Source organism: Mirounga leonina, unplaced genomic scaffold, assembly GCF_011800145.1.
Source record: "Mirounga leonina isolate KUSES-001 unplaced genomic scaffold, KU_Mleo_1.0 Mir_94, whole genome shotgun sequence".
In the NCBI taxonomy this organism is placed as follows: Eukaryota; Metazoa; Chordata; class Mammalia; order Carnivora; family Phocidae; genus Mirounga; species Mirounga leonina.
Genome location: NW_023270855.1, coordinates 539030 through 559527, shown reverse-complemented (window position 1 = coordinate 559527; position 20498 = coordinate 539030). Strand labels below are relative to the sequence as shown.

At 45.7% G+C, this 20498-nt stretch overlaps 1 protein-coding gene across 1 annotated transcript in view; it reads left to right on the top strand.

Moving 5' to 3' along the window:
- ZXDC (ZXD family zinc finger C) overlaps positions 1 to 20498 on the top strand; it is a 41591-nt gene that overhangs the window by 12436 nt on the left and 8657 nt on the right. The window contains exons 6-7 of the mRNA XM_034997351.1: positions 1498 to 2186; positions 3991 to 4075. Coding sequence (XP_034853242.1) covers positions 1498 to 2186; positions 3991 to 4075 — 774 coding nt within the window. The remainder of the gene's footprint in view (positions 1 to 1497; positions 2187 to 3990; positions 4076 to 20498) is intronic.

Genomic DNA, 20498 nt, shown 5'->3' with positions numbered 1-20498 from the left:
TATTTTGGGAGGGTCTGTAGTGGATTTCTTTCATAGGTTTGCATTAGAACTATTATATTAACAGGCACTCTGAGCTGGTGTCCACCACTGGAAAGTATGAGTTTGGGATTAGCTAACAGTTGGTGTAGAAGGAATAGAGCCAGAGAACTGAGAGAGCCTTTTCCTTCTGGCCGGGCACTGGCATTTTCTAGAAGCTTCAGCTACAAATTTCTTGGGAAGGATTAACTTCAGGGCCTTGTTTGGCTCCCTTACCCAAATACTTTGTATTCTCATCTTCCTGTTTACTTGGTGCTTGAAGAGTCCTAGGATTTGGGATGATTGATTGGGTGTACTGGTGTATAAATCTCTGACTTGAATATTCATTGAAATTTTTTAACATTTTATTTTTAAGTAATTTCTACACCTAACGTGGGCTCGAACTCACAACCCCAACCGAGATCAAGAGTCATGTGCTCCACCAACTGAGGCTGGCACCCCTCAATGAAATTTTGTAAAAGTATGTTAATGCTCATTATTCCTTCAAGGGTAGTCTGTTCACGTTACTTAATTGAATAACAGAGAATCAAATATTAGAAGAGTGATGGGAACAACTGAGGCTGAATGAACAATTAAGACTAAAGAGGGATTTACTAAATTATTTTTGCTATAATCATTAAGTGCTGCTTAGGGGCCAGGCGCTGGTGCCTGGTGCTGAAGGGACATTGTGGGTCAGATAGACTCCCTACCCTCAGGATGATCATGGCCTAGGGGGAGGAAGGAGTGTTGGAGGTTGCAAATATAGTGGTTGGGGGAGCCCATCAGGAGAAGCTCCATGGAGGGGACATAGCTCCAGAGTGCCTGGGGCCTGATGGTCTTAGTTCTCTGTAGTCCTAGGGTTGGGACCTTGAGCCAGGGCCTTGATCCCAGAGCATGCCAGACAGGACAGTTTTTTTTTTCCCCCACTGATCATCCCCAGATGACTCAAATTTGTTTTGGAATGGCAGCTAGTTGTGAAGTGGGGCATAGATTTTGATGAGACATGAGCTGACACCAGCCGATTCCAAAAATATCCCAGAGCCAGAGTTCAGCTTGTGTCTGACTTCTGAAGACTTGCGTTCTGTGGAAGGTTTTACGGGCTTCCGAGTGCAGTTCTTGTTGTGTAGCAGAAAGGGCATAGGGTTTGAAGCCAGAAAGACATGGATTTAAGTCTTGCCTCTTTCTATTACCAGCTGATGTGACTTTAGGAAATGTTATTTAGACTCTCAGGTCATTTCCTATCTGGAGAAATCCCTGTGAGCTCAAGGATTTGTAATAGTGTCTGTAGAATGCCTGATAGGTTATCAAGCAATGCCTTTCTTCAGTGTGTGGCCACCTTTGATGCACCAGGCAGCAGGGGCAGGAGGAGTAGATGTTGATGTTACCTTGAAGGGTTGCTTGCTACATAATGTCTCAGCACAAACAAAACTTCCGAGTCTGCTAAAGTGCATAAAACAACTGGAGTGTTCATTTCTCTTTCAGATCTCTTCCCTCAGCTTGGAGCTCCGAGTTCTCTTACGCACAGCAGTGAGCTTGGCAGCCCAGGCCAAAGTGAGCTCAACAACATAGACCTGGCAGCGCTCTTCTCTGATGCACCCGGTGATGGTGGTAGTGCGGCGGGGGCCTCAGATGAGGCGCTGAACTCTGGAATCCTGACTATTGATGTTACTTCTGTGAGTGCTTCACTCGGAGGGAACCTTCCTGCTAATAATAGTTCCTTGGGGCCCATGGACCCGCTGGTGTTGGTGGCCCACAGTGACATCCCTCCAAGCCTGGATAGCCCTCTTGTTCTTGGCACTGCAGCCACAGTTCTTCAGCAGAGCAGCTTCAGTGTGGACGACGTGCCGACTGTAAGCGCAGGAGCATTAGGCTGTCTGGTGGCTCTGCCTGTCAAGAACTTGAGTCCGGATCCACAGGCTTTGACCTCGGGTGGTCATTTAGCAGACAACACCACCACACTGACCTCTCCGAGCCCCCCACCTGGAAACACCGGTGGCCCGGAATTGCTGGCTCCAATCAAAGTGGAACCAGACTCGCCTCCTGGCCCCGACACCGTGAGGCAGCAAGACCGGAGCCGAGGGGTGCCCAGGTCGGTGTTCTGCAGCCCTGCGGAAAAGCACAGTCCTCAGAAAGACACGGGGCTCAGTGCGGGGACCGGCAACTTTTATTTGGTATGAAGTGCTCTATTCAGTCACCACCACGTAACTCGCTTCTCTTACACTCGGTTTTGAGGATGTTCTGGATTAATCGTTCATGTGCAGACATTTCTTACTGGTTTGCGAAAAGATGGAGCCCTGGACTACAAGTCTGGAAATCTGAATTCTGATCTTGAGTCTGGAACTGACTAGGTTTTACGACCTTGAGGAAATCACTTATCCTGTCTGAGCCTTAAGTTCTCATTTATTTCTAAAATGAGGGGGTTTGGCTAGATGATTTCTAAGGTCCTTTTGAGTTCTGTGATTCTGTGATGATATGTTTCTTTTCTTGAAAAAAAAAAGGGGGGGGCATATTTCATAATGTTGAGATGTTCTGCCTTTGTGCTTTTCACGGAATAACAGGTCCTTAGACTTAGTAATGGCCAGAGGAAGAGGAATCGTGACATCAGGTTTAATGGAAACTTTAAAACCATGCGGTTTGTGAGCTTTTCTTTCTGGAGGGTTATAAGAGTACTTCTCCAATTTTGAGGCTCGACAGTTAATATACTTTAATTATATTTATGTCAGTTAATACATTTAATATAATTTAATTTAAAATTATTTAAAGATTCTTGGGGGAGAGTCTGATTATTTCCTCAGTCTCAGATGGGAATGATCAAATAGGTTTTTTCTTTGTGGCACAGGTTAAATTTGATGGTGATATTTATATTGTTCAAAATGTTAAATCTTATTTTACCACAGTTTTTTTTTTTTTAAAGTTAAATCCTTTGAATTTGAATCAGTTGTGAGGGATGTGGTAACCCATCTACCATGAGCCTTTCAGTCTGAGAGAAGCACAGTCTGTCGTACCTTTTCTGATGGCTCACACTTGTCAGTGGCATAGCCATACTTGGCAGCCTTTGCTTAGGTGGCCAGAGGGGGAGATGGCCGAGGCTCAGAGGTCAGTGGGGAGGCAGGGCCTGTGTGGAGGGCCTTGGTGCCTTGGGAAACCATAGTTCCTTGGTGCCACTGCATCTCCAGAGCCATAACTGTGGGTGGAGGCAGGACGAGCCGCCATGACCTTGATCCTGACTCCTTGTTCATTTTCTCGCTAGCTGTGTGACGTTGGGCTGCCTCGATTCTCTGAGCACAGATGGTGTGTGGTGAATGGGTTACAGGTATGCCACAAGCTGTTGAGGGATGTTCTTTTTCTTTTTGTAGTGGTAAGCATTAAGCTGTTTTTCTCATCAAACGTTCACAAATTTACAGAAGTGAAGTCCCATTTGAATGGGACTGTTTGGCTCCCTCCGTAACCTTTCTGAATTCAGTAATGTAGTTCTTGTTTTGGTGTATATAACTTTTGAGTCCAGCACCTGCCACCAGAGCGGCCTCTGTAGTGGGTATATGAAATAGGACCTCCCTGGGTCTGCCGTACAAGTGTTGTGTGGCATGTTCTGGAGAATGTTGAGAAGTGCTGCAGTTAATTAATCCTGAACCACCAAGGGAAGGCTGGTTGTTTCAGACAGCAGAGAAGTATGTAACTCCTTTTATAACAGTTTCTGTGTAAAGTATTTTAATATGTTTTAGACTTTGGAGGAATAAACTTTGCTTCTCTGGATAATAAAATTATGTATATTGTTCCAACTCTCATTCTGTTTAGTTGTCACTATAATTGGATGTAACATTTGATTCTCCGTGAACCTTTGCTGGAGATCCTCAAAGATTATTGGACTCTATCTACTCTGTTCAGGAGGCAGACTTAGTACATTTCCGTAGTTCCCTTGCTACCCTTCCTTTACTATTTGGAACGAGTGACTGACACACTTTTCTTTGGTCTCAGGAAAGTGGGGGCTCAGCAAGAACTGATTCCCGAGCCATTCAACTAGCCAAGAAAAAAAAGCAGAAAGGAACTGGGAGCAACGCAGGTGAGGCTGTGTGTGCTGGGGGATTGAGGGATCTGAGTCACCCTGGACCTTAATTAAGGACAGAAGAAACACGCAGAATAGGTGTTTCTATGTTCTTTGTGTTACTTTTATGTTCAAAATGCCCTTTATCAACTCCTTATTTTATGTGAACTTAAGAAAAAATTACCAGCAAAATTTCCAGCATCAGTATGAACATGTTTTATTTATCTAAAAACAGCTGTGCAAAAGTTAGTGGACACAGACTTCAATGTCTGCTGCCTAGCAGGCTGCTAGGACAAAGAACAGATTGGCCAGGTGTCAGAAGAGCAGAGGTGCGAACCTGATGCTAACTGGCCACTGGCCCCTGACCTTGGCATTAGGAAGAGCCTGGGGACATGGGTGGCACATGGCATTGTGGATATCCAGTTCTGAGTTCTGTTGAAATCTTGTCATTTTAAAATGTCAGCAATTTTTTTGGAATTTTTAAAAAACACTCATTGGACCAAACCAGACCTAGTATGTGGCCTCGTGTACCTATCTGTCCGTCCATCCAGAAAGTGGAATAGAGGGATGCAGTGCTTAAAGAGACTGTGGTAATCCTTTTGTAAAGGTAATGGTGATTTCTTCTAATACCATTTTCTGCATATTTCATATGTCTCTTTATCTAAAATTTGTTTGAATAGTATCAAAGGGTAGGGTGCCTGGGTGACTCAGTTGGTTAAGTGTCCAACTCTTGGTTTCAGCTCAGTTCATGAACTCACGGGTGGCGGGATCGAGCCCTGAGTCAGGCAGTGCGCTCAGCAGGGAGTCTGCTGGAGATACTCTCTCTCTTCCTCTCCTTCTGCCCCTCCTCCCACACGCATGTGTGTGCTCACTCTCACATGCTCTCTCTGAAATAATAAATGTTTTTTAAAAAAAAATAGTGATTTCTATAATCAGAGAAAATGTACAGTGAATTGTACAACACAATGTAGGGTTAGCAGTACAGTTTTATGTCTTTCTGTTCTTAATATCATGGCTTCTTTAACTCCCTCTTTTCTGTTAATCAGTTTTTGTAAAGCAGATATTGCCCTATAACGGATGTCGTTCATGCTCATGTTCACTGTGACGCGAGAAGGGTTCAGGGCAGTTCAGAAAGTGTCCAGATGGCACTTGTAGAGATAATAAAAGAAGGTGTGTGTTGGGGGGAGAGGAGGTATGTAGAGTGAAAGAATTCAGCACAGACTAGGCAAAGTCTGTGAAGGAAGCCAGATGCCTTTAACCTGATAGGATAATCTCCATTTGAAGGAAGAACACTGAGCATTCAGGTATATAGGTATATAGTACATGTCACATTGATTGCATTGCTTTGGGGTGGCCTCTGTAGAGGTGGTTTTATTTATTTTTAATTGTTCTTAGAAATATTTCAGCATTATCTTTTAATAAGGTCGCTTAAAAAACATAGTCATATGCTATTATCACTTCTTTAAAAAATAAGTATTTCCTTAATATCTAGCAAGTGTTATAATTTTCAGTTGTCTCAAATGCTGTAAATGTTTCTTATAACTCTCTGCTTAAATCAGAATCCAAGTAAGTTCCTCTTGGAACAACTCTTGGTTGATATGTTTCTTAAGTATCTTTAACACGTATAGGTCTGTCCCTCCATTTCTCTCCCATGTATTTGTGGAAGAAACTGGGTGGCTTGTCCTGTCGAGTTGGCCAGTCTAGATTTGCCCGATTTCATTGCTGTGCTGTAGTTTAACAGGTTCCTCTGTCTTCTGTGCTCCCTGTAAATCAGTAGTTACATTTAGCGGCTTGATCTGATTGAACTTTGATCTGGTGGGTCAGCTGTCGGGTTGACAAAAGTCATTTGCCAGTGGTGGGGTGCTCTTCCAGAGGTCCCAGACATCTGGTGGTCAGTCTGTCCTGTGTTGTTAGCAGCCATTGATGACCAGTGACTGGATTTATTAATTCCTGAGGGTTTGCAGAAGGATATTTCTCATTACTAGCTAGACTATTTCTGTAAAGAGCAGCTTCTCATCTATCTTTACCTTCAAGTACAGTCATACTGGAATGTCAGGATAAATGTCTGAATCTTTTTCTTTATCAGTTTTCAAAATAATGAACTGGTTTCTTTGCATCCTCCAGTGGTGGTCAGAGTATTTTTTATACACTCATTGATTTAAACATTTTATAGGCTTTTAAGAGGAAATAGAAATCTGGAAACTGCCACATCTCCAGCCTCCAAATGTGTATGTAGTAGAAGTATTTTCTTGTATTTATGAAGACTTACATCTTTGCCCCCCACATATCTTTCTTGAAAAGCCCTCTTGAAGTCTTGTCATCAGCCAAGAGATAGAGGAATAATCCCTTTTCCAGAATCTTTGGGGCCAACTCTATTCCGGCCCCCCCCCCCCCCCCGCCATGCCATTTTATTTTACTAGAATTTCAGACTTTTTCAGACTTGCGGAAAAAATGATTCCCTAGTTGGCCATACTCTGTGAATATTGTTACTTGTTCATGTTTTCCAGCTGTAGAACCCTTCACCCAATCTCCCCTCATATTACCATCTCCCACAGTCATAGCGTGTTTACCCAAGCTAAGGAGTGATTACCGCCGCAGTCCTAGGGAGTGGACTGCAGACTTTATCTGGATTTGACCAGCACTCCCCACTGGTGTCCTTTTGCTGATCCTGTCTGGGGCCCCAGGCTGCACTTGGTTGTCACAACTCCTTAGTCTCCTACTGTCTGGGTCTGGTCCTCAGCCTTCCTGGCCCTTCATGATACATTTGCAGAGTGCTGGTCCTTTACTCTGCTTGGGCCTATCTGATGCTTTTTTGATTAGGCTGAGGTGATGGATTTTTTTGGAGCCAGAAGTGAGGTACCCATCTCATTGTGTCTTATTGGGGTCCATGCAATAAACATATTACAGGTGATGTTAACCATTATCACTGGGTTAAGGCGTTGTCTGCCAGATTTCTCCATCATGAAGTTCCTGTTTTTCCTTTTACAGTGAATAAATATTTTTTTTGAGGTAGATACTTTGGGGTGGTGTGCAAATCTCAGGGATCTGCAAGATGACCCTGTCTTCTGACACCAGCTACAAAAGTTCGAGGGTCTCTGAGACCACTCTTAGGTTCACTAATTCTCTAGGAGGGTTCAGAACTCAGTTATAGATTATTGGAGTGAAAGGATATAGAATAAAGTCAGCCAAGGGAAGAGGAGGGGCATAGGGTAGGCTCCAGGGAGGTTCCTAGTGTGAAGCTTCCCATCAGCCTCTCCTTGGAGTTGTAGACAATGCTAACTTCTCCCATTGTGTGACAGTATACATGAAGTATTGGCAACCAGGGGAGCTCACCTCGGCCTTCATGTCCAGACATTTATCAGTTGTGATTGCACAGATGGCTGCTTGTTCATGAGGCTGACTTAGTCTTCAGCCCCTCTGAAGGACAAGCTGACACTGTGACCCAAGACCTACACTGGAAGTCACACTGTTAGACTCTGTGGAGTAGCTGAGAACTCCCAGGTAAACAGACACGCTTGCCAGGTAGGACTTTCCAAGGACCTTGTGATTTCTTCTCAGGAGCCAGAGGCAAAGGCCAGACTTGACCTTGGGCAAGGTTAATCTGCCCCTGCATTCTGTACAAATACCCTGTTTCTCCTTAAACCTCCCACCAATTCAGTGCTTAAGGGTAGATTTTGTTACTGTGATGTGCTAGTGGTGATTTTTTTCCCCCTTATTCTTGTACATTTATTAGACAACTTCTGTAAAGAAAAGCTGTCTCTTCTTCCTCATTTATTCAGTTATACCAGTATGGACTCAAAGGTGGTTATCCTTTAGGCTATTATAAGGAATGTTGGACTATAATCAGTATTACCAGTATTTATTTTGCTGTTCAGATTGTTCCAGCTTTCGCCACTGGGAGCTCTTTCGGTTGGAATCTTGTGCCCTTTTGACGCACCCTGGCTTTTTAGGGGAGCATTTCCCTACTTCGTGGCACCATCTGTGTTTTCCCTGCTCCAGCCCAGTATTCAGCCACTCCCCCAAGGAGCGCTGTTCCTTTTATTAGGAAAATGTATTAGAAACCAAGGTCTGGGTGCTCCTTGTGGTGGTTGCTCATTGCTACTCAGCTGTCATTGTGTCTAGGCCCTCCCAGCAGACTGCTAGGAAATATCTTCATGTACATTAACATGCTGGCTGTGTTTTGAATTCAAAATATTTTACGTTTTAGAATGGTAATAAGGTAAGCAAGACTAAGATTTGTAACCATGCATGTGAGTATTTATATGAAAACTTATTCTATATTTCTTAACACGCCCAGTTACTACATCAGCACTTTTCAGTTAAATATATTCATTTAATATGAGTTCAGGTCAGGTGTTGGCTGGTAATTATTTTTGGCACCAAATTTAGGGGGGGAAATGTCGGTTTGGGAGCTTTTTGGGTTTCAGGATTAAAAGATTGTTGTGTAGTAAATCTAGGAACAAAGAAGTTGAAGGGAAACGACTTAGTGGAATTAAGTCACTTAAACACAGTTGGGATTTTGTTATCACTGTAGTTAAGTGCAGAGTGCACATATTGATTCTTATAAAATGTGCAATCTGAATGATTGGAAAAATAAGGTATAGGGTCTAAAAATTCAAGATTATTCCCATTGGATTGCTGTTGCATATAGAAAATAAAATTGTGCCAGTTTGTTTATCTTTAGTATTGTGGCTTATCCCCTCAAAATAAACCAAGAATATTTTCTCAACATAAAGTAAAGAGAAACTTTCATTTTTGAATCTGATAGCGAAACAAACTTTTTTTTTTTTTGTAACCAACCATGAATAGATGTGTACCTTTCATGTGTCTAAGAGCTGGGGAAAGGAAAAGAACGGATAGGACTTACAGGAAGACACAGTAAACAGCAAAACCTACTGACTGCCCTTTTTCTTGACTGAGTCAAAAAGGAAAACCCAATTCTGCATTGTCTAAAAGAGGCACACCCTGGGTGGAAATATTGAGGAAGGTTAAAATTTAAGACCAGATAAAACAAAACTCACAAGGGGTCAGTACTAATGTCATAGGTGTGGAATTCAAAAGAAGCAATTGGGGAGAGAAGATTTTCCCTATCTTTGGTTGCTGTTCACATGTAATCAACAGCAAGACTAAGATTTGTAACCATTCATGTGAATATTTATATGAAAACTTATAATATCAAATAGGATAAAGTAAAAACATGGAAATCTAGGAGAATTGGATAAATGAAAATTTAGCAGTATTGGAAATGGGTAATTTAACTCATTTGCAGATTAAGCACAAAAAAATTCAGATATGGAAGATGTTTACATAAAATTGATTTAATAGATCCTACACCATAACCATGGGACGGATATTTATTGAAATTAAACTGAACAAACTAGGCCATTAGGAAAACCGTAACAAAGTTTTAGGGAGGAAAAGAACCCAACCTGGCAGTACATGCTTTTTGACACTAACGTGATAAAATAGAAAGTAAAAATTAGGGACGCTTTGGGGCGCCTGGGTGGCTCAGTCGTTAAGCATCTGCCTTCGGCTCAGGTCATGGTCCCGGGGTCCTGGGATCGAGCCCCGCATCGGGCTCCCTGCTCAGCGGGAAGCCTGCCTCCCTCTCCCACTCCCCCTGCTTGTGTTCCCTCTCTGGCTGTCTCTCTCTCTGTCAAATAAATTTAAAAAAAATCTTAAAAAAAAAATTAGGGGCACCTGGGTGGCTCAGTCAGTTAAGTGTCTGCCTTCAGCTCAGGTCATGATCCCAGGGTCCTGGGATTCAGTCCCACATCAGGCTCTCTGCTCAGCGGAGAGTCTCCTTCTCCCTCCCCATGCTCTTGTGCTCTTGCTCTCGCTCTCCCTCCCTCTCAAATAATAAAATCTTAAAACAAAAGCAAAAAAAAAAGAAAGTAAAAATTACTTGGAAAACAACAGAACCTATTAAACTCTGGTAAAAGAAATAAAAGCTGATTATAGATAGTTATAGAAAAACTGGATCACCATCCAGTTATGAGTGTGAATTGAACAAGCAGCTTCTCTGCTTACTTTCTCCTTTGTAAAATGGTTAATAAAAGTAGCTACTCAGGATTCTTGTGGGAATTAGATGATACAGGTGAGGTGCTTAAAAGCAGTCAATGTCAGCTTCTTGTTATGTATGCAGGCAAGGGATGTGACCAGAGCCAGATGGAAGCTAAGGGAGACAAAGAGGCATATTTAGAAAAGTGGGGCACCTGGGTGGCGCAATCATTCATTAAGCGTCTGCCTTCGGCTCAGGTCATGATCCCAGGGTCCTGGGATCGAGCCCTGCGTTGGGCTCCCTGATCGGCAGGAATCCTGCTTCTACCTCTCCCACAACCCCCTGCTTGTGTTCCCTCTCTGGCTGTCTCTCTCTCTGTCAAATAAATTTAAAAAATCTTAAAAAAAAAATTTAGGGGCTCCTGGGTGGCTCAGTCAGTTAAGCGTCTGCCTTAAGCTCAGGTCATGATCCCAGGGTGCTGGGATCAAGCACCGCATTGGGCTCCCTGCTCAGCAGGAAGCCTGCTTCTCCCTCTCCCACTCCCCCTGCTTATTTTAAGATGGAAAAAGAACATGCCTAAGGAGAGTCAGATCCAGATTTTGACACTTGATTGTGCAACCTATTCATAATTAAAAAACCTTCTGTGTGGGCCAAACAAGACATCCTTCAGTGGATACAGCCCCTCACCTGTTAGTGTCTCCCTCCATCTGAGTGGTTTTACCAAGAGTAAAAAAGCATAAGTGAATTCCACCGATTGAGTGGAAAGTAAATAGCATGCAAACTGTATGGTAATACATTGGAGTACTTGCAGTAGAATGCATAATTTCCCATAGAAATCACATTATTCAAAAATAAGAGTAGAAACAGTTCAGGAACCCCCGAATGAAGTTAGTATTTCAGAGGCTCATGCTTACATGATGGTTATACAGAAGATTCTACTCTTCTGTGGAACATGTACATTAAATGGTATTCAAGGGCTCTGTGGAGAAGGGGAAACTCCCCATGATCTGGATACCAAAGCCTGACAAGGATAACCTCTAAAAGGAGAGCTGTAGATTGATGACTTACAAAAATACACGGGGAATGTTCTAAATAAAATACACTTATGATTTGGCAAAATATTTTAACATTCTGACCAAGTGGGGTTTAGTCCTGTAGTTTGAGAGTGATTTAATATTAGGAAGTCTGGTACTTAGGTTATGTTATTTTCTGAGTAGATTTTGTATTTATTGAAAAAATTGGTATCCGTTATTGGTAGAAGTAAGAATGTAATAAAGATTCCGTAGCCCAAACTAAGAGCCAACATCGTACTTACTGGTGACTTACCGAAGGCATTCCACATGCGCACCAGAATTGCTTTTATTCTCATTGTTACCCTTGCTGTTTAATATTGCTCTGGAGGTTCTTGCCATTGAAATCAAGAAAAATAAGAACTTGTAGGGAGGAGACAGTAACTTCAGAGATGATTTGACCGCTTATTTGAACACCGCATAGAATCAACTGAAAACTGGTTAGAACTTAAAAGACATATAACTTAAAAGACATATGTTATGTTATAACATAAACACGTAACCATCAGCAGTGTCCTGTGTGGCAGCAGTAGCTAGTTAGGAAATGCAGTGGAGAGAATAGCTCATGAACAGTAGCAGAAAAATTCCAGACCAACTAGGGGGAAATTTCATAAGTGGGCAGGACATAAAGGAGGAGGAGGACACAACAAAACTTGACTGAGAGAGGAGATGATGCTCCCAGATGTCCGGACTCCGTTTTGATAGCGTCCCTGCTGAGTGCCACGCTGGGACACCACTGCTTGCATTTTGATGTGGGAGTTGGGGCGGGGGCGGAGGGAGCTTTGGATAAGCAAAAACAGTAAATCAAATGGTAAATGTGAATAAAACAAGGAAACAGGTCAGTAATGGTTTGTGGTTTTTAATAGGGTAGAGAGAGGCCTCAACAGAGGAGGAGACAACGGAGGTGAGGAAGGGAGACAGATCTGGGCAAAGTCCCTTCGAGCCTGAGGCTAGAAAGTGCTCTCAGCAGAAAGGCCTTTGTTGTCAGAGTGGGGAGGCCCAGGGGCGCCTTTTCAGAAGTGGTCAGAGTTGGTGGGAGGCCAGGCTAAGTTTAGGGCTACTTAGGGCCTTGGGTCATTGTTGGAACTTTGGCTTTCACTCCGAGGCAGATGGGGAGACAAAGAGGCATAATTAGAAAAGTGGGGTGCCTGGGTGGCTCAGTCATTCATTAAGTGTCTGCCTTCGGCTCAGGTCATGATCCCGGGGTCCTGGGATCGGGCCCCACATTGGGCTTCCTGCTCAGCAGGAAGCCTGCTTCTCCCTCTCCCACTCCCCCTGCTTGTGTTCCATCTCTCACTGTGTCTCTCTCAAATAAATAAAATCTTTAAAAAAAGAAAAGTGACATGATCTTTTGAAAAGGATCATTCCAGCTGCTGTTCTGAAAATAAACTGTAAGGGGCAAGGAGAGCAGGTAGGGAGTTCTTGTAGTCCCTAGTAGGAAATGACTGTGGCCACGGGCAGATGGTGGCCGCCAGTGGGAAGAGGTGGGTAAATCCTGGATCTGTCTTGAAGATGGAGCCAACAAGATTTGCTGACAGTTGTGGGGTTTGGGAGAGAAAGAGGTCATTATTGTAGACATGCTAACTCTTCCCACAGTATTTCATGCAATTCCATTTGAAATTCTGAGGGGATTTCGGAGCACTTGTGTAGGAACCTGTGGTCAGGGATTCCTGAGGATGCATGGGAAACTAGCCTGGAGGATTTGCCCTGTGTTTGTGGGGACATCTCGCAGGTGACAACCATTGAAAAACTGTGGTGGTGCTGTGCCCCTTAGGCCAGGACACAGGGACGCTCATTGATAGATAGGCCTGAGACCTACACACTCTTCTTTGTGTGTGTCAAGGTGGCTCTTCTGATTATCAGCAAATGAGTAATGGCCTTTTGGGAAAAAGACTAAAATTCCATATAGGATAAAGAAGATGAGAGGTTTCAGGTTTTTTAAAAGCATGGAAAGTTGTCTGTATAGCCAGCACTCGTTTTGTCCCCATCTGTGTGCTTTCCATGGTTTAGCTCGTGTTTCATCTTCACAACAGCTCCCTAAGGTAGAGATTTACCTCCAGCCTGCTCTACAGCTGGGCCGCCAGAAACCTTCCCCCCCAGTGCACTCACTGCTCAGAGGGTACTGATGCCGGGAGCGGAGCAGAGGCACAGGCCTTGGAGATCAGTGGACACTGAAAGGTTTTAAATGAGCATACACAGCATGAAATGAGAGGAAAGATGAATGCCTCCGTAGAAAAATGGGGATGGGACATGCACAGGCGCTGTGCAGAAGGCCGCCGACAAGTGAAGCAGAGGGGTGTGTTTGGTGCTCAGAGGCAAGGAAACCCAGAGCCCACATGGGTGCGCATGGAACGTGGGGATGCAGTGTGACATTTCTGGATGGTCACTTAATACCGTTTGCAAGAGCCAGAAGATACGCATAACGTTCAGTCGTGAAAGGACTGTGTTGTAACATCTCACGGAAATACCCGGGGATCTGCGTAAACAGGCATGCGCTGCTGCTCAGTGCCGAACTGTGTATTCCTAGATAGTTATCGCTCATGTCTACCAGGAAAGCTGCACACTTGGTGCATAGTTTTGGTAAGTCCCGCATTAGTGAGAAACGCTGGGTGTGGTATTGGTAGACACAAATGTGTATTTGCCCAGAAACAAAAATGGTAGAACACATACCCTTGCAGGGTTAGTGGTTTTTTTCTGAGTGTTAAGATTGAGTTTTTAAATTATTTTTCATCATTTTTATTTTCTGTGTTTGAAAATCCATGAACTACGTAATTATAAAATACATATTAACCCCCCATTTAAGTAGTGGGGACCGGAACAGCTGTCCCCTCTGCCCCACCCCCACCCCAGGATGGAGTGTACCAATGGAGGTTTTTGGATTGTACCTGGGGCACTTGGGTGGGCTCTCCAGCTGCTTCACCTGTAAACTGAGACAGGAATAGTCTGGAATTGGTTTCCCTTCCTAGAAAGGGGTGAAGAGAGCAGCGGGGCACAGGCAGGGGCCAGGCAGCATGGGGTGGGCCCCTCTGTGGCTCCTTTAGCATCGCCAGCTTGTCCAGCACTGGAAGATGGGCATGCAGATGGAGGGGAAGGTGATACACCTGCTTGGTGCCACTGGCCGGTCTGTGCCACTGGAATGTTTGACTAACTGGGTTGGATTGAGCCATGAAATTAAGGCAGTGATCTATTTTTTATAAAATGTGTATATATATATATATATTTTTTTTTTTTTAATTTTTTTTCTCATATTAAAGCAAAAATCTTTGGACATCTCTCACCAGGCTCCTCCCATTTCTTCCTGTTGCTACCATGCTGAGAGCAGAAGGGCCACACTGAGGGAGACAGGAGGGAGGCCCCTGTGCAGGCTGTCTGTTAACTGGGCAGCGGCAGCAGTTGTGACTGTTTTCCTAGAAGAGAATTCTGGGAACATTGACACAGGCACTCCTGAAAGAGTGGAGTATGACCTTGAGTGTCATGAGGCTCCCCAGTGGGGTGGATGGGGAGTTTGGGCTGCAACTGGAGAAGACCCTCCCTGGGCGTGGGAAAATGTGGGGCTTTTTCACCGCCCATGGACTCCGTTTAGGCACCCTGGATGGCAGGTGGGGCCTGTGATGGCGAGCCAAATGGATTGCAGCCTGTGGGGAGGCCCTCCGTTTGTCTTTGCTTTAGGTACTAGGTGATTTTGCTCTAGCTGCCCATGGTAGCTCCCTCTGCGCTGCTGACCTTCACCTGCCCAGGCTTAGGCCCTGCTGGCTAGGGTACACACAGCACGTTTGCCTGGAGCAGCTGTTCATGCCGTGAGCCTCCTGGCAGTACACTCGTGGCCAAGGCCACAGCCATCTCTGGTCATTGCTCCCATGGGGCCGAGTTTCCTTGTGGTCCCCGGACTGGAGCTGTGCTTTTGAGGACTGGCATAGCCAGAGATCTCCCAAAGCAGGGTACAGGGGCTTGGTGGCGGCCAACTTCCTGGTAGTTGTGCTGGTGGAGAAATGTGACCTCCTATCCCTGAATCCGCTCTGAGTTGAGGTGTCCTGCCCTGGGACAGTGAGCAGGTGATAAGGATTTTCTCCGTCCTGGTCCTCTAGGCCCGCCCTTTCCTGACAAGCCGCTGTCACTTATTTTGGTTTCTGTTAGCTTTATGCCTGCCCGGCACTGTTCCCTGCTGGAGTGCATGTCTCGCTTCCTTTATGTCTCCTTGGTAGGTGCCTGTTCCCCTGCAGGTCCTCCCACCTCCCTATCAAGTGAGCGTGAAAGTCTGACTCTGGCAGTCTGCTGAGAGCCCTCCCTGGCAGGTCCCTAGCCCTGGTGAGGAGGAGGCCTTTGTTCATGAAAGATGTGATTGGCTTGGCCACACATTCGAGAGCTGTGCTGCCATGTGAGGCCATTCGTGGTGACAGTGCCAAGCGGCAGTGTCTGGGGATCGAGCACCAACTCAGGAGTCCAGAATGCGGTTGAGGTCTGCTCCTATGGTTGTGGTGGCTTTGGGCAAGCGCCTAAACTCTCTGCTGCAGCACCCCCTCTGTTACGGGGGGCAATACAGGACTTGCCTTTCTAGGGGGTGGTGTGGATAACACGCAAGGTTCTTGTAAAACAGCCCAGTGCTGATTGGAGGACCCAGTGCTTCGTTTAATTCCATGTAGGTTTTGCTCATCACTACCTTCAGTTAGCCTTTTGTTGGAGCAGAGTTAGGAAAACAATGGCAGGGCTTTGTGTCTATGTGGTTTCAGGCCCCTGGCTCTTAGAGTTCAGGTGACAGAGGTGGGAACCACACCCCAGGAGCGCAGGCCTGACGTCCTTGGCCAGACGTGTGTGCCCTGGTGGTCCTGAGCTTTGGATGGTGCCCGGGGATGTACTCTGTCCCATAGCCTGTCACCCTGGGACCTCCTGTACAGCCTTTTTCTGTGAAGTCTGAGTCACCCTTCCCAGCTTGCTGGTTTGACCTTCACAGGAACTGTCTTTCCTAGGCTCCCAGCCAGGATTGGCCAGTGGGAGCATTGGGCAGGAGATTAGGTGGAGGGAGGAAGGAGGAGCCAGGACCTTGCTTTCGTCCCACTTTGGTAGGAGTTTTATGACAATGGCTGTGTTTCTCCCGTGGTCCCAGTTCTTTCTGGGCAGCCCCTGACATAGTTCTGGTTTACGTGCACTGACCTTTTTCTGGATTCTTGGTGGGGGGGAGGTTGCCTACCTGCCATGCTGACTAGGGTGTTTGCTCCTTAGTGCACCATCACTGACGTGCCCCACTGTCAGCGTGGAATCCCTCTGGATGCAATACCTAGAGTGTTCCTGGCGCCCTGATGGGACCCTGACAGATCCCCTAATTGTAAACGGTTTCTCCAGGGGCCGTGACTACATTATGGCTGCAGTGTTATCCCAAACCTTTTCCAAGGCCTGTTGCCACCACTGGCCCCCTCTGTTTCTAGGATGCTATAGTGCTTCATCATTGCGTGTTGATTGTAGGCTCCTCTGTATGTCCCTGGGAAACATCTGTACTTAGGACACAGGTGGCCAGTTGTAAGCTTCATGGTAAGGATCACCATTATAGCCCTGTACCCAATGGAGTAAAGATTCAGTCGATATTTGTTGAAAGAACGATAAAGCATGAATAGATTGCTAATCACTGGACACATTTCAAGCACCAGCCATTCAGTTAACATACCCCAGTGCTCCACCTGACAGAGGTGTAGCATTAATTCAAGCTGGTTGTATACCCAGCATGATTCTGAGGTAGTTCTCACAGCGACCCTATGGAATGCAGGTGCTCAATGCCCTGTTTTCTGGATGAGGAACCTGAGGCACAGAGAGATGAAGTTGATGGGAGCTGCACAGCTGATTGGTGACTGCACTAGGGGTAGAATCCCAGGCTGACAGGCTCCAGAGCCATCAGCTATACAACCCACAAGAACAGCGTGTCTCATCTTCAGCGTGTGAGGCAGACGTGGAACTCCCGAGTAAAATACTGGCACCTGGATTTCAGATGATTGGGGCTTGTCCAGGGTTCCAGGTGGGTCAGGGTTAAGCATCTGTCAATATAATTTGCCACATCAGGAAGCCAGAGGAGAACCCTGTTATCTTCACTGATGTGAAGCAAGGCAGTTGAGAAAACATCTTTGCTGATTTTTAAAAATAAAAACCTTAACTAGGAACTAAAAAGATTTCCCTAATACAGAGAGCAAATTAGAATAGCAGTTAGCATTATTTTCAGTGAGGAGATGTGTTCCCATTATAATCGGAAGAGGCAACCAAGCCGACACTGCAATAGTATTGGACATTTTTATGGAAGCTTTAGAGAAAAACATAATCAAATAGAACGATGTGATTACCTATCAATGATGATTACTGGGCTTAGAAAACCCAAGGGAATAGACTCAAATAATTATAAATAAGGATAACTAAGTAGCTAATTGTACAAAAAATATTTGCATATATCACAGGGGTAGCTTTTCTACTTAGAATAATCAGAAAAACAATAATGGAAAATAGATCTCACTCATGATGGCAATAAAAGTAGTAAAGTATCTCAGGATCACCAGTGACACACATGCAGGGCCTAGATAAGGCCCTGTTTACAGCTTACTATGTACCTGGATGCAACACTCAATTCTGTTAATTTACATCTTTTATTCAATTCCTTTAAAATCCCAAAGGAACTTTTTAAAAGAAAAAAACCACCTGTCCGTTTTAAGTTCATCTGGAAGAATAACTTAGTTAAAATCTACATGCAGACTTTGATAAGGGGGAGGGAGAGATAAGGGGGCAGGGAGACCACTGTGCTGGTGACCCAGACACTGCTGAGGAGTGTCGGTGATGAAAGTCGGCCAGTGCTCTGGTGGAGAGCAGGCCAGCTAGACAGGTGGGGCCGGCTGGAGCAGAGGCATGCAGGCCGGTAAGCGAAGGATGCACGGTCCAACAGTGGTTCCGGTAATGTTGGTTTACTCTTCAGGAAGACTAATGGTGGATTTCTTACATGCTTTCTCCCCTGTAGGTCCACCACCCAGGGAAAACCACTTCCAGCGTTTTGATGTTAAACATTTTCCCATGTGTATAAACTACACCTGTTACTTATTTTGAAGAAATGATAACACATATATTTTTATCTGCTTTTTGCTATTAAACATGAATATTTTTTCTTGTGAATAAATATGTTTGTGGTTTATCCTTTAATAGCCGTGTAGGACTGAACACATCAGGAACTATAAAAGCATTAAGCCCCAGTGTCCTCCACCATCCAGGATATGTAACGGGTCCAGCCTCCCATCCTGAGGAGAGTTGGGGAATAGTAACTCGGATAGTTCACTGTGTTCTGTGGTTCAGTGAGGATCCCCAGCAGAGAAAGCCTGCATGAGCCCAAAGTTATCAGGTCCCCCGACCCCCGATGCACCTGGTGGGGGGGAAGTGACACATTGGAGTCAGTGGTATGCAGGATTGAGAGCTGACCGTATTCAGCGCAGAGCCCTCCCGGGGCGGGGATGCCACGTGCTTGGGTTGCCACTGGGTTCTGTGGCTGTCAGCATAGGGGCATCTTCAGATGGTGTGCGGGCAGAGCTCTTTGCCTGAGCCAGGCTGTGTGCTGCTGGCCCCACCTGTGGGGGTACGCTGTGAGGTGAGGTCACGCTGCAGCACGGTTCACAGATGAATCGGTGGGGACTCAGGGTGCGCAGTGGCGTACTCCAGCTCACTTGGCTATTCCATGCCCAAATGTCTTTTAGGTCTCCTTCACGGAAGCTGACTTGCTGGCTGGCTTTACGCTTCTTTCCTCTCCCTGCTCTTTCAGGTTATCTAGGAACAATCCAGTGTTTCAGGTAAATGTTGAGATTACTGAAGCAAAATTAAGTCACTGTGAAGATGACTTGCCCTCTTAAGGTTTTCTGGATCTCCACTGTGAGAAAGAAATTTTTTATGTTTCTTGACATTGGTCTATGAGTTAAGTTGGTCACATACATGTAGTGCCGTGGCATCTTTTACTAGTGAGGACAGCTGCGTGGCCATCATGGGGTCGTGTGTAGAGACCGTGTGTTGGCTTTAAGCCTTCCAGGATCCGTGGCTTAGTGGGCTTGATAGCTGACTCAGGAAGGGTGTGATTTTCAGCCATTGTACCGGTGATGGCACACTAGCAGAAGGCCCAGTGTACTGTCTGGGATCATGTGACCCAGCAGCCTGCCCCGAGGGCACCGGCAGGTCAAGATGTTTTTTCCCCTGAGCGGGGAGTCTGGAGGCCAGGGGCAGGGCGCTCAGTGCATCAGCTCAGGTTCCCCTCTCCTGGCCCTGCCTTCTTCCCTCGGAGCTTTCTCAGGGTACTGATGCGCAGTGTTCAGCCTGGCCTCCAGGACCTTGGGCGGACGAGAAGACTTTGAAGGGGAGGCGAGCATGGTCTTCCATGAAAGGAATCCGCCTTCCCATTGTCATCTTCCATTTGTAATCTTGGAGACCGTGCATTTGGGTCCGGGACTTCTGCAGGCTCTCCTGTCCGCCTTCCCTTCACGACAGTGAGTCCTTCCCCACCACCAAGCTCCCTGTGGCGCAGCACCCTGGGGCGTGTATAAAAGTAGTCTTCCAGAGCCCCAGACCCAGGACACTTCAGAGTGCTGGCTTCAGGGAGGTGCCTTGTATGGATTCATTCATACAGGCATCAAGACCACCTTGGGGCTCTGCGGCCAGCTTGGCCTTCCTCCTGTACCAGTTTTCCTAGGAGGGCGTGTTGAGATGTTCTGAAATGAGATACAGTATAGGGGGGTCTGGGGGTGTCAGCCCTCACCTTTCCCACCCTTCTGCTCTTGCCCTAGCAGGAACTGCTTTTATTTATTTATTTTTAAAGATTTTATTTATTTATTTGATAGAGACACAAGAGAGAGAGGGAACACAAGCAGGGGGAGTGGGAGAGGGAGAAGCAGGCTTCCCGCCCAGCAGGGAGCCCAATGCGGGGCTCAATCCCAGGACCCCGGGATCATGACCTGAGCCGAAGGCAGGCGCTCAACGACTGAGCCACCCAGGCGCCCCAGCAGGAACTGCTTTTAAGGAGAGTCCCACGAGAGCAGCAGTATTCATGTATGTAAGCCTGAGCAGTTCCTTTTAGCGATGAACATTTCACCCCAGGAAGAGTTGTTAACCGGAGAAGGTGCTAGAGCACTTGCGGTTATGGGGTAGTGATTCTTCTCAGTGTAACTGTGGCATCTGCAGGACTGCCAGATTGTCAGGTGCCGGATGAAGGGACAGGTTGAAAAGAGAATGTGATGCAGTGTGTGTGCTCATACAGTAATTAGAACCAGTTTAGCTTATGATGTGTTACCAAGTATTCTAACTTCTACCAAGTCCGTCTTACTTCCTGCCTCGTACATCCTTTTAACAAAAATAAATTATATTCTGGTTACTGACT